Source organism: Geotrypetes seraphini, chromosome 2 (assembly GCF_902459505.1).
Source record: "Geotrypetes seraphini chromosome 2, aGeoSer1.1, whole genome shotgun sequence".
Taxonomy (NCBI): Eukaryota; Metazoa; Chordata; class Amphibia; order Gymnophiona; family Dermophiidae; genus Geotrypetes; species Geotrypetes seraphini.
Window position 1 is genome coordinate 184,612,833 of NC_047085.1, and position 13,932 is coordinate 184,626,764.

Sequence of the window (13,932 nt, forward strand, 5' to 3'; positions counted from 1 at the left end):
TATGAGGTTGCAATTCCTTTGGTATTCAGAAAATGTCGGAAAACATCTCAGTATGTATATGTGTGTGTATGTATATGTGTGTGTATATGTGTATATATATGTGTGTGTATGTGTGTATATGTGTGTATATATATATATATATATATATATATATGTATATACACACACACACACACACACACACATATTGTATATGAGGTGTGATCAAAAAATACGGTGAATGTTTAAATATAAAAATTTTTATTACAGTAAGACACATTGCCATTAATCCCCCCTCAAAATACTCCCCCTCACTTCAAAAACACTTATCCCATCGTTCTTGCCACTCTCTGAAGCAGTTCTGGAAGTCATCTTTCCTGAGTGTCTTTTGTGGCTTCCTCGATTTCATGAATCGATTTTAAATGTTTACCTTTCATTTTGTCTTTGGGGAAGAGCCAGATCCAGTAAATAAGGTGGATGAGGACACACCGTCATGTTTTTATTTGGCAGAAATTGCCATACCAGAAGCGATGTGTGATATGGAACATTGTCATGATGGAGGATGAAACCGTTTGCCCATTTCTCAGGTTGTTTTCATGTTTAAATCTGTTGTTAAAATGTTTTGAATGGGTCCATAAAAGATGTTCATATCCTCAGAAATTTCGCTAGTAGTCAATCTTGTTTGATCAAATCATTTCGCTTACTCTTTCAACATTCTCTTGGGTTTTTGATGTTGAAGGACATCCCGATCTCTCCTCGTATTCAACCAATTCAGAACCATAGTGAAATTGCTTGAACCACTTGTAAATCGTCTTCATGGTCACTGCAGCATCACCATAGACTGATTTTAACATTTTGTGTGTTTCTTTAGCACTTTTTTGCAGTTTGAAATAAAATTTCATATCAATTCATTCGTGATCCATGATCTATGGCACATTTAAAACACACATCTTTTGAGGATATCTCATCTGTGCAGAGTTTCGCTCAGGATTGTTTTTAGCATTTTATCCATGGGTTTTTGAATCAGGACCCTTAGGGATCCCTGAGGAAGACAGTTTTGTTGAAACACGGACCATAGTGTTGGGTCCATAGTATCCAATGATTTGGGTCATAGATACTTCTTCATGTGGATTATTGGATTATACTTTCAATAAAGCCTGCATCATGAACATCATCTTCTCCACATTGTTTTTGTTTTTGTCAGGCAACTCAAGAAAATCACCTTCCTTTACCATCGGTCCAGAAGGTACATTTGTAAATTGTACAGAGGAAGGCCTTTTCAGTAACTGCACCGACACGGAGGGATTACCTCTGGCATTATGACAGGAAACAGATTACTTGTATTTCCAGAAAGATTTGAAGGCTTGGCTTTTGCTATGATCTTTTCATTGACTCTGCAGGATAAACAAGAATCAATCAGTTTAAATTTGGGGAGGAATTGAAAGGATTTTATTGTATCTTGAATGGAGAAGAATTAGTTAGAACTCATTTGTATAATGTAAGGGTAGGTTTTGTATTATCATTTTTATGTGCTTTGATGTTGGAAATCACATTGATGTTGATAGAAATAAATGTGTCCAAATAAATAAATGCATATTATAAGCCCACTAACCCAGCCAGCTGATTAATTTTTCCTCTTTACTGTGTCCATGACATCCTGTTTGTCTGTCTTGCCTGTTTAGATTGTAAGCTCTTTTGAGCAGGGACTGTCTTCTTTGTGACTCTGTATAGTTCTGCATACATCTGGTAGTACTATATAAATAATTAATAATAGTAGTAATAGTACATGTATTGCCTTTATAAGTATATGCAGAATACAGTATAAGGATATGCAGAATATAAATAAAAATAATTAAATAAAGTGTAGAAAAACCCTGACAGAATACAATAGTTTCTAAAAAAAAAAAAAAAATTCTGTTTTTGTAATTAGCAATTATAAGTTTAGCCTACTTTTCAGGCTCTGCCACTTGTATTACTAGTCAGAGAATGACACAGTGACTGTTACCCGTGGCTAGCCGCGGGTAACCCGCAGGAACAGGGAGGAAAAAAAACCTGGTTGCCGCGAGTATGGGGACAAGGCCATTCACCACCCCTTGGAGTGGAGAATGGCCTTGTCCCCACAGTAAAGTATCTGCCGCGTTGCTTCCCTTCCCACCCCTCCTGGTCAGCAGCCCTCCTCGTGATCGTGACAGTCTCTCCCTCTTGATCACCGGTGGCAAAAAAAAAACCCATCTGGGTATCCCTTCCCCTAACCTTCACGGGTGATTTTCAGAGTTTTCTCTTTCTTAGGTGTCCGGATATGGTAACCATTCTCACAAGTCCAGCACGACTTCCCCAAAGCTTCTCCCCTGATAAGAGCCGCCCAGGCATAAACAGGAAGGTGCGTCAAAGGAGAAGTTTCAGGGCAGTTGTTCGGGTCTTGTGAGAACGTTGCTGCTTCTGGACACCTCAGAAAGAGAAAACTCTGAAAAACGCCCGTGAACATGAAGGGAAGAGAAGGAGATGGCCTGACGAGGTGAAGAGGTTGAGTGGCGCTGAAAGGAAGTGGGGAGAGAGAGGGAGGAGCAGATGCTGGATGGAAGTGGGTAGGGGAGAGAGGGAACAGACACTGAAAGTAGAGAGAGAGGGATCAGACACTTGAAGGAAGTGGGGCGGAGAGAAAGGGGAGCAGATGCTGGATGGGAGGAGAGAGAGGAGAACAGACACTGGAAAGAAGTGGAGAGGAGAGAAAGGGAGCACATACTAGAGGGAAGGAGGGGATAAAGAAAAAAGGGCACAGGCTGGATTGGGAGAAGAGGATATAGTTGGTGAGATACTGAAAGGGGTGAGGGAAAGAGGTGGCAAGCTGTAGGTGGATACAATGAAAGGGAAATTGAGGACTAGAAAGTAAGAAAATAGATAAGAGGTAGAAAACAAATTGAGAAGAAAGAGCAGAAAAGAAAAGGAAGGGAGAGGAGAGAGACAGAGAGAGAGATATCGGAGCATTGGGGGAGACAGATACCATATCTGAAGGGAGGAAAGGAGAAGAGAGATGCCAAAAACCACCTGGGGAGGGAGTGAGAGATGCAAGGGAAGAAGACAGAGATGCCAGACCATGAGAGGAGTGGAGGGAAGAAGATGGGTGCCAGACCAATTTGGGGGGGGGGGAGGCAGACACTTTCTAGGAGAGGCATAGAAATAGAGCAGATGCCATATGGAAGAGGCAGAGAGAAGGCAGACAGTGAATGGCAGGATGAGAAGATGAGGAAAACAAAAACCAGACAACAAAGATAGAAAAAAATTTATTTCTTTTCTTTTCTTTTTTTTTTTGTTTTAGGATAAGTAGTATTGTTGCTGTGTTGATAAATGTTTATAAACAAAGCCCTAGTTCGGCAGCCAGAACTCTGATTTATAAAATGACAATTGTACAGAATTATTATTTCTTTTTATACTTTAATAAATCTTTTATGCTTTAATAAAATAAGTTCAATATAAAACTATTTGAGGCTTGTGCGAATGGAATCAGATGTTTGACGGGGACCGAGCTCGTGGGGGCAGGGTGGAAACGGGGACCGAGCTTGCGGGGACGAGGTGGGGACAAGGACCAAATTTGTGGGGATGAGGCGGAGATGGGGACAGATTTCTTCCCTGTGCCATTCTCTATTACTACTGTCATCATTTGCCTCATAGTTTAAATTCTTGGCTATACAATCTGGGGTCCCATTCAGAATACACTTAATCTGAACCAGTTTCTGATAATGCTACAGCTTAGAATTTTACCTGTTTATGTGCTTTATACATTTATAAAATAGATGTCCTTTTAGAAAATTATATCACAAAGTTATGCTGACTTCAACATAAAGATCACTGAAAATCTGCTTGAAAATATACAGATAAATGATCGCTTTATCTTTGTGTTTGCCCAACCTTTGAATATTGACCCTAAGGCTTTGGTCTTCGCTCCCAGTCCTGAGTGTTGCCAACAGGCCAGGTAACCAAGATATTTTTAGGGAATGTCCATGAGAGAAATTGAACATAAGAATATAAGCATTACCATATTGGGACAAGACCGAAGGTCCATCATTCCCAGTATCCTGTTTCCAACAATGGCCAATCCAGGTCATAAGTACCTGTCAAAATCCCAAAAGAGCAAAACAGATTTTATGCTGCTTATCCTAGAAATAATCAGTGGATTTTCCTAAGTCCATCTTAATAATGGCTTATGGACTTTTATTTTAGGAAATTATCCAAACCTTTTAAAAAATCTTGCTAAGCTATCTGCTTTCACCACGTTCTCTGGTGACAAATTCCAGAATAATTACACATTGAGTGAAGAAATATTTTCTCTGATTTGTTTTAAATTTACTACTTAGTAGCTTCATTGCATGCCTCCTAGTTCTAGCATTTTTGGAAAGAGCAAACAAACAATTCGCATCTACCCATTCCACTCAGTATTTTATAAACTTCTATCATCTCTCTCCTGAGCCTTCTCTTCACCAGTCTGAAGAGCCCTAGCCACTTTAGCCTTTCCTCATAGGGAAGTCATCCCTTCCCCTTTATCATTTTCATTGCCCTGTTTTGTACCTTTTCTAATTCCTCTATATCTTTTTGAGATGCACTGACCAGAATTGTACACAGTATTTGAGGTGCGGTTTCACCGTGGAGTGATACAAAGGCATTTTTAAATTTTTTGTTCCTTTCCTAATAATTCCTAACATTCTATTTGCTTTCTTAGCTGCTGCTGCTGCACATTAAGCAGAGGGCTTCAACATGTCATCAATGATGACACCTAGATCCTTTTCCTGGGTGGTGATTCAATGTGGAACCTTGTATCATGTAGCTATAGTTTGAGTTCCTCTTTCCCACATGCATTACTTTGCCCTTGCTCACATTAAACATCATGCTCACTGTCTCCTTTGTATACAAATCTCTTTTCTGTGTATTCATTATACTGTATATATGTCCTGAATATCTGACCCGTTGGTGGCCTTCAAGGATTGGGAGTGAAGATGAGGTCTTTTTTAGATTCATTTATTCATAAATTAAATGGAAGCTCCAAAATTGACATCCAACCTGTAGAACACTTTTGTTAACTATTGTAGATCTGCCATTTTGGGGGAGTCCAAATCTTTTTTTTCTCTATAGAATTTGAAGAGACCTGGAAGAGTAAGCAAAGTATATTTAGGTTGTATAAATTCTAGTCTGACTGCATATGAAAAGAAGCTATTAGTAAATTGCATGATGAATCACTGATATCTTACCTTTTTTAAAATTTTCAGGTGAAGCCTGTAACTCACAGTAGAATCAACGTGTCTGCACGATTTCGAAAACCAGTTCAAGAACCGTGCACTATTTTGTACGTAAGCCATCTCTGCAACCTACCATTTCCCCCTCTGGAATCATCTGCAAATGATTAACTCAGCAATTTCCTTTTTTTTTTCAGTATAATTGCTAATGGGGATATCATAAACCCAGCATCACGCCTGTTAATCCCCAGGAAAACACTGAGCCAGTGGGATCATGTCCTTGCAATGGCGACTGAGAAAATAAGCCTCAGAAGTGGAGCTGTTCACAGGTATAGCAGACTGCATTGGTAGCTCATGTCTAGGAAAACACGGGGGGGGGGGGGGGCAGATTCTCAAAACTTACCATACCTTTAGCGATGGTAGCTAAACCGGTTCCAGCTGGTTTAGCGTGCCAGTATTTTACTATCCGATTATCAGAACGGCTCACCGTAGTATTTTCTGAACTTCCTAGCAGCCTCCGGCTCTGTCATGCAAATGTAGTACAACGAGGTCATTTCTATGAAAATGGTAACAAAATGGGCTCATTAATATTTAAACGAGCATTCTGGGCTATTCTCTTATCATCACTGGGTGATTCTCCAAACAAAGTGCCGGTTTTTAATGGCCAAAAATTACTGGCTGGTCCGGGAGTGCCAGTTCTGTGAAAAGCTACTACTACAGTGTCATATTTTTTGGGAGTTTTGTGCGCAGTTCACAAAACACCAGTTGATCACCCCTAATAAAGGGTTCTGTGGCTCATGATAATTTTTTTTTTTTTTTAAACCCCCACACTACTCACATAAATTATAGCAATATGGTGATGGGGAAAAAATATCTCTAAAGCATGTGTCTCGAGCATGCTTCTCGAGCACGTATATTAGAGGCGTGTATTAAGGGCGCATCTTATACGAGTCAACGATTGCACCTCCCCTCCTTTTCCCTCCATCCAATAGCGCTGGCACACCTATGATTGACACGACAATGTAGCATTGCTGGTAGTTCTCCTCCCCTCCTATCCACCTATGCTTCTTTCCGTGGACTATTCTGCGTGACCCTATTTTGCATGCATGGTTCTTTGAGAACAATTTGTCTTTTATTTTTAATCATAAGATTTACGACCGCTATAGTGATCTGTCAGATTTTACTGGCGATATTAGAGAATCCAGCCTTGTATAAGCACAACAGTGTTTTGTACGTATGCCTTTATTAGGGGTGATCAACTGGTGTTTTGTGAACTGCGCACAAAACTCTCAAAAAATATGACACTGTAGTAGTAGCTTTAAGCACTGCCTGTCTAGTTAGGGAGAGAAGTGGCCTGTACATGTTAATCCAAAGAAGATATGGGATGAGAAGGTGGGATTGAAGCATCCTTAGCAGAACTGAAGACTTAGTAAGTGAGCGAATGGAGTGAAAAGTAGAGCTTGAGTGAAACAGTGGAACTGGCTGGGATAAGAGGGTGTTTTGAGAGACAGGGAGATTGATGATAAGGGAGGAGGGATTTGAGAGAATGAGAGCAGTGGATGTGGGATGGAAGGTTGATAGAGATTAGTATGCAAATAACTTTATTAGCATGACAATTTTTACATGTACTGTATTACCAAACTAAGGAATCTTTTAACTAAGCTTTGGTAAAAACTTCTGTAAAAATATTAAATGGGAAGACACAAATTATATCTCAATTACTGTTTGAGAGAGAATTTCAATAAAATTGTTGATCCAATCCTCTCAATGAAGGCTGTACTCCTGAGACAAGCTCCGTTTAGCCCTGCAATGTCTCTGAGACAGTAATCGAAACGAGGCTCTCATTGGACTTTATGAGAAGCCAGCAGCCAGATAAGTTTTTCTATTTTATCAACACACTTAATATGTGTTTATGAAGTGCATTTAAAGTGCACGTTTCATATTTTAATGTTATGAATTGAATTAGAGTGAATAAAATTTGCAGTTTTGTGCATGGGAAGACAGTTTTTTGTTTAAAATAAAAGAAGTATACATGAGAAGATTATTTGATGATATAACAAGTGCATGAGCTAAATGGAGCTTGCCTCTGGAGTGCAGCCTTCATTGAGTGATTTGGGCCGCCAATGTTACTGAAATTCTTTCTCAAATAGTAATTGAGATATAATTTGTGTCTTCCCATTAAATATTATTACAGGAGTTTTTACTACATTTCTTTTTGAGCATTTTACTCCTGGAGGAGTTTAGCAGCTGAGCTTCAAAGCTGTCACCAACTACTATAATGACTCTTCTGATACCGGCCCAATTCAAGCAATACCTCATGGTACTAGGTCTGTTTCCTCCATTATTATTTTTTGAAGTACGAACTAATGTTGCCATTAGCTTTTGAAAACAACAAAAAGATTGTGGAAGAGGAGATCGGATATACCAGTTTCTAGTTTAAGTGTCTAAATAACTTAAAAACAACAATCGTAAAAACAATCCACAAAGGGAGTATACTGTCACAAGTGACCCACAGGATAGAAACCAAGTAATGTATAAAATCAAAATGACCCAACCCAGGTCCTGTTTCGGCAAAATAAAAATGCCTTCCTCAGGGGTCTTTTAGGGTCCTTGGCTGGAATGTCAAGATCTCGGCTCAAAAATGACAGCCCAGACCAAATTTAGACAGAAGTAAGAACATAAGAACATAAGCATCGCCTCTGCTGAGTCAGACCATAGGTCCATCGAGCCCAGCAGCCCGCTCCCAACCAATGGATGCAGTCAAAGGCCTTCTTGGCATCATTGCAAAGAAGGCACATCCATCCTGGTCAGGATGGATCAAGGAAAGTAGGATCACAGCAATTCTATTGGACAAAACCTTTGCCAGAATTTTTGCATCTGTGTTTAACACTGAGATAGGGCGATCAGACAGGCATGCTGTCAGATCTTTCTGCAGCTTAGGGGTCACTGCAGTCCATCCTCCATCATAGACAGTGGCAAAAGGGAACCTAAATAAATAGCATTCAAGAAATCAATAAGTAATCGAACAAGCTCAGAAGTGAAAGTTTATAGAATTCCCCTGAAAAAACATCTAATTAGGAATTTAATAGCGTGTAGCATTTCTTTATCCTTGATCTCCTCATCTAGAGAAAGACATCAGACAAATAAGAATCAATGGCCATCAAGCCAATCCCAGAGTCCGCAGTATTTAATTTGCTTTGATATTCCTAAACTGTTCTTGTACCTGAGTGATAACGGGTCAATAAAATGCCAGATATATCTTTGATTTAATATATGTTTCTATCAGCCTGTTGTCTACACAGGCACAAAGCCAACATATAGCTTTATCTTGTTTTTTTTTCTCATAAGCCTGATGTTTCAGCCTGGCAGAGGCATAGTCCACTTTTTCTGTGTAGTAGCTAATTAGTTGCCTGTAGCTGCTGAAAATAGTTATTGCTGTTTATTACAGAGATGGTACTGGGGACCCTGGTAGTGTTGGCTAAACTGCTAATATGAGTCTAGTCTCCTGCTGCTTACTTTGGGAAGCGGCAGTCTTCTTGGAGATGATATTGGGGTTCTAGCCTTTTTGTTTGAAAGAGTCAGTCAGAATTTTGAGGTGTTTGTCTCTGGGGACAGAGCAAATATGGCAGTTAATGCAAATATTAAATTTAAGGTCTTGTGCCTGATTGTCAAGCTTTTAAAGGACAATGGGCCTTTGATTCTTCAATCTTTGTTACAGTATTATCTATGGGCAAGCTGTGTCTGGATGTGCCATCTTTTAGTGTGATGAGACTCTCGGGGCAACGGAGGACTATGTTGACAATACAAGGTGCACTATATTGGAATGAGTTGCCCATGGAGATGAGAAGTCTGTCAGGGATTCTGCAGTTTAGTAATATGTTAAAAACTAGGCTTTTTGAACAAGTATTCCTTTCCTAAAATGCAGTTTTAATTTTAATTTTATGTTTGATATATTTTCTGACTGTGGTTAGTTTTGATTGCAGTAGTTTTTCAGGTCAACTGTTTGTATAATTTATATATTGTTATGTAATCGGGTATTATTTTATTAAGCATGTTTTATTGTTACCCGCCTAGAATTGTAGGATATGTGGGCTATAAATTTTTAAATAAATAAAATCATGTGGTCTATAATCAGAATTTTTGTATGTGAAGGGTAGAAGCTGGGAATTATGTAGATAGGTGCATCTGTCAGTTGGTTTCTTGTATAAAGATGCTTAATTATAGCCATTGTTGATAGAAACTGTAGGGTCTAGAAAGTTTACTTTTTCTTTGGAGTAGTAATCAATTTTGAATTTCATTGAAGGATGGTATGCATTGAAAGAAATGTAAAATGTTTGAGAGTCTTTTCTCCCTCAGTTCAAATCAAGAAAATATCTAAAAGGCACCAGAATTGCGCCTATGTAGGCACTTTCCAGCGCCTAATGCCACTATGGGCATGACTAACACCAGAAGTGGCTCTAGGCACTGGAATGTGATTCACGACATAGATAGGCGCTGGAAATGTAGGCCTGGAAAATCGTAACCTGCATTTCTGGCACCTATCTTGCCCAGAAGTGCGATTCTGTATATGGCGCCATTGTGTAATTGCCATGCAATTGACGGCTTTTTTTTTTTTAGGCGGCCGCTGATAGCGGCGCTGTATACAGAATTCGACTGTATATTAATTTGGAAATATTAATTGAAAAGAATACATACTTTGTAAATGGGTCTATGCCAGGGCTGCCCAAGTCCGGTCCTCAAGATCTACTGGCAGACCAGGATTTCTGGATATCCACAATGAACATGCATGAGAGAGATTTGCATACCAAGAAAGCAGTGCAGACAAATCTCTCTCATGCATATTCATTGTGGATATCCTGAAAACCTGGCCTGCCAGTAGATCTCGAGGACTGGACTTGAGCAGCCCTGGTCTATGCCAAAACCTCTAATGTAAATATAAAATGCTTGAGCCACATACCTCAGTGGCTCAAGAATGCTGTCATTTATTGCCATGCTTGGTAGAAGGGCTATCTGGCCATCTTTGGAGGAGGTCCTCAGCTGGCAGTGCTTGGGGATCTCCACAAGCTATAGCAAGGGTTAAGGCCAGTGTTAGACATGCTTGTGCCCAGGGCAGAAAATAAGAAGGCCCTCCTGACCCCTTTTCCTCCTTGCCTTTCCTCCAAGTACCCCATTCACCATTACTATCACAATGATAGACCTTCACCAAATAGAACAAAGGATCACAAATTAGAAGCAAAAATATATAGACAAAAATTGAACTGGGAATCCTAAGAAGTTAAACTCAGCAGGTACTTCAACACTGGAGAAATAAAAATAGAAATGCATTTCCTTTTCTATTGAACACAATACAAAAGACATCTGCTTTATACATTTCCTAAAGCTAACATAGTTCAGTCAATAAATAAAATGCTTTTTTTTACCTTTATTATCTGGACATTTATTTTTCCATCAACTTGGTTCCAGTTTCTCTTTTTTGCTTTCCTGTCTTCTGAAAATTCTCCTTAAAGCAGCTGCTGTCCATCGGTCTTTTCTCCTCTCTCCTGTCGTGTTCCATTCCCTGAATACAATTTCTTCCCTTTTTTCTTTTCTAACTATGTCCATTCAAATTTCACCTATCAAATTTCCATATTCTCTCACCCACTCTTCTGTTCCCTTCCATTTTCAGTCTACTTCCCATTATCATATTTTTACCCACTGTAATTGCTGTCCACTGCTCATTAATTTCTCTGTCAACTCCCTCCTCCCAACCACCTCTCCCTCATGGTACCACCATTCCCAACTTCTCCCTTCCTTCCTATCATCTGCTCCTTCTTTCTTCTCTCCCCACCCTCGAAGCCTGAAATTTCCGTTCTCCCCCCCCCCATCAGCATCCTCCTGTACCTTCTTTCTTCTGTTCTTCCAACCATGGTCCAGCATTTTTCCCTCTCTCCTTCACTCCCTCCCATTGTACAACATCCAAACTCCCTTCTGTTGCTGGATCCAACATCTCCTTCTCCCCCCTGCACAGTATTTCTTTCTCTCTCTCCACCATTCATATGTCCAACACGTCTCCCTCTCGCTCACTATACACCATCTCTCTCTCACACCCCCTCCCTTGCTACAAAGGGAGTGGGAATTTGAGAGAGAGAGATATTGGATCCAGAGCACATCTCTCCTACCCACTCTACTGTCACATCCAACGTTTCTCCCTCTCTCATCCCCCCACCCATGTGCAGCATCTTTCTTCCCTCCCCACCAGCCCCATGCCCAACATTTCTCCTATCACCTCTTCAGCACCATGCTGCATCTCTCCCTCCCTTCCCTTCACTACCATGTCCAATATTTCTCTCTTGCATTCCTTTCCATCTGTCCCACCCTTCCCTCTCTACTACAACATTCAATATTTCTCCCTTTCTCATATTTCTCTCCCTCCTTTCCACCACCATGTCCAACAATAATCCTTCTTTCTTCCTTTCTCCTGGAAGAATCGCTAATTGTGACACTATTCTACATCCCCCCAAAAATGGCCAAAGAAGAATTCTTCAAATTCCTCTCGGCTAACACCATAAAAGGACTGTATAACATGTTGCTGGGTGACCTAAATATACACTTAGAACTGGAGAAAAAACCCAGAAGTGATTGAAATTGATACGTTCCTAAATACCTTAGGCTTTATAATACCAGACAAAGAGGAAACACATGAAAAGGGACACCAACTGGACTTAGTAACTTTTTCATATAAAGACCTCCCCCAACCTAAGATCCAATATTGCATAGGAGCTTGGGAGAAAGTCATATGGTCAGACCATTATATTTGCAATTTTGAGTTACGCTGGCAAAAGAAACATTCGTTTGCAAAGCACACAAATAAAGCCACACAGAAAACAACAGTCACAAGCAGAAGCACCATTAATCCAACAGAATTCTGGACGCACTATGAACTATACCCCAAATCAGAGGAGGAACAAGATTTCCCTACCAGATGGGAAAAATTCACCAAAGATATATTAAACCAAATAGCTCCAGCTCAAACATACAAAAAGAATAAAAGGGTATCAAAAGAATTACTTACCCTTAAACAAGAACTCAGAAAACTAGAAAGAACATGGCTCAAAACTGACAATGAAGAAGATAAAAGAAACTGGAAACAAAAAATGAAAAACTACAAAAAGCTGATAAAAGAAAAGTGTTATAAACATTACGCTCAGAAAATAGGAGCAGTCAAAACAAATAGCAGAGAATTGTTCAAACTAGTGAACAGATTAACAGATACTTCACAAGTCCTAAAAAATCACAATGAACAGATACTTTCGGTCAACTCCTTCGCCATCTACTTCAGCAAAAAAATCACTGACTTAAGAACCACTATACCTACTCCCTCATCCGATTTCCACTTCAGACCGCAGGAAAGGGAGTCCACTGCCGATATGATCTGGAACCAATTCGAGCCCCCTAATTGGAACCAATTTCTCACCTTATTCAATAAATACGCCAAATCGAACTGCCTATTAGACGAATGCCCATCTAAGATCATGCAAGTTGCAGTATCAGAATTTAAAAGGGATCTATTCAATTGGGCTACATCCACTCTTAAAAGTGGGACATACCATGAGCACATGGGACACATTCTGATCACACCCATCCTCAAAGACCAGAAGAACTCTCACATTGGTGTCCAACTTCAGACCCATAGTGAGTACCCCTTTGTTTACCAAATTGCAGGAAGGGCTGGTCAACCTGGACTTAGTAAACCACCTAGAAAATTCAATCTCCTCAATGAACATCAATTGGGTTTTAGAAAAGGATACAGCACCGAGACAGTCCTAGGCTCTATCCTCAACCACCTAAATGATCTCTTCAGTAAAGGCTCCAGCGCCCTGATCTTACAATTAGACTTTAGTAGTGCCTTTGACCTAGTGGATCATGAAATAATGCTGAATTGCTTAGACGCAATGGGTCTCGGGAAGAGTTTGGACCTGGTTCCAAGGCTTTTTAACTAAACGATCTTATCAAGTGGTCCATGATGGGAACTACTCTAACTCTTGGAAAAGCCCCTCGTGAGTTCCTCAGGGTTCCCCTCTATCTCCCACCTTGTTTAATATCTATATCTCTTCCCTAGGCCACCTACTACAAAAGCTAAACCTAACTTACTATATATACGCTGATGACATCTCTATTTTAATTCCAGTGACTAATGTGACCAATGCCACTTCAAAACACATCTCCCACATGACTGAAATTGAACAATGGACTATCAATTTCAAACTGAAACTCAACTCAGAAAAGACAAAAATTTTCTTGGCAAGCCCTAAGGACAAAATCATCACAACATCAATTCATCTAAACGGTCATGATCACCTAATAACTAAAACTATAAAAATACTAGGAGCCACCCTAGATACCGATCTGACCCTAGATACTGATCTGAACACACAAACTCGGTGACAAAAAAATGCTTCTCCACACTTTGGGAATTAAAAACCATAAAAAAATACTTCGACTCCCCCCTATCTTTCAGACTTCTGGTACAGTCGCTGATTCTATCCACCCTGGACTACTGTAACATCATTTATGTGGGTATACCTAAAAAAACCATGAGAAAATTAAAAATAGTTCAAAACACAGCCGTTTGCCTAATATTCGGACTAAAGAAAAACGACCATGTCAGTCCCTTCTACAAACTGCTGCATTGATTACCAATTGAGGCTTGAATATTATTCAAATTCTCTTGCTTTTGCTATAAACTGGT

General features: G+C 39.8%; 1 protein-coding gene across 3 annotated transcripts in view; it reads left to right on the forward strand.

Annotated features, from left to right (window-relative positions):
• DCDC2 (doublecortin domain containing 2) overlaps nucleotides 1–13,932 on the forward strand; it is a 252,645-nt gene that overhangs the window by 62,211 nt on the left and 176,502 nt on the right. For all 3 annotated transcript variants that reach the window (XM_033934506.1, XM_033934503.1, XM_033934504.1), the window contains exons 3-4: nucleotides 5,238–5,314; nucleotides 5,402–5,533. In XM_033934506.1, coding sequence (XP_033790397.1) covers nucleotides 5,238–5,314; nucleotides 5,402–5,533 — 209 coding nt within the window. The remainder of the gene's footprint in view (nucleotides 1–5,237; nucleotides 5,315–5,401; nucleotides 5,534–13,932) is intronic.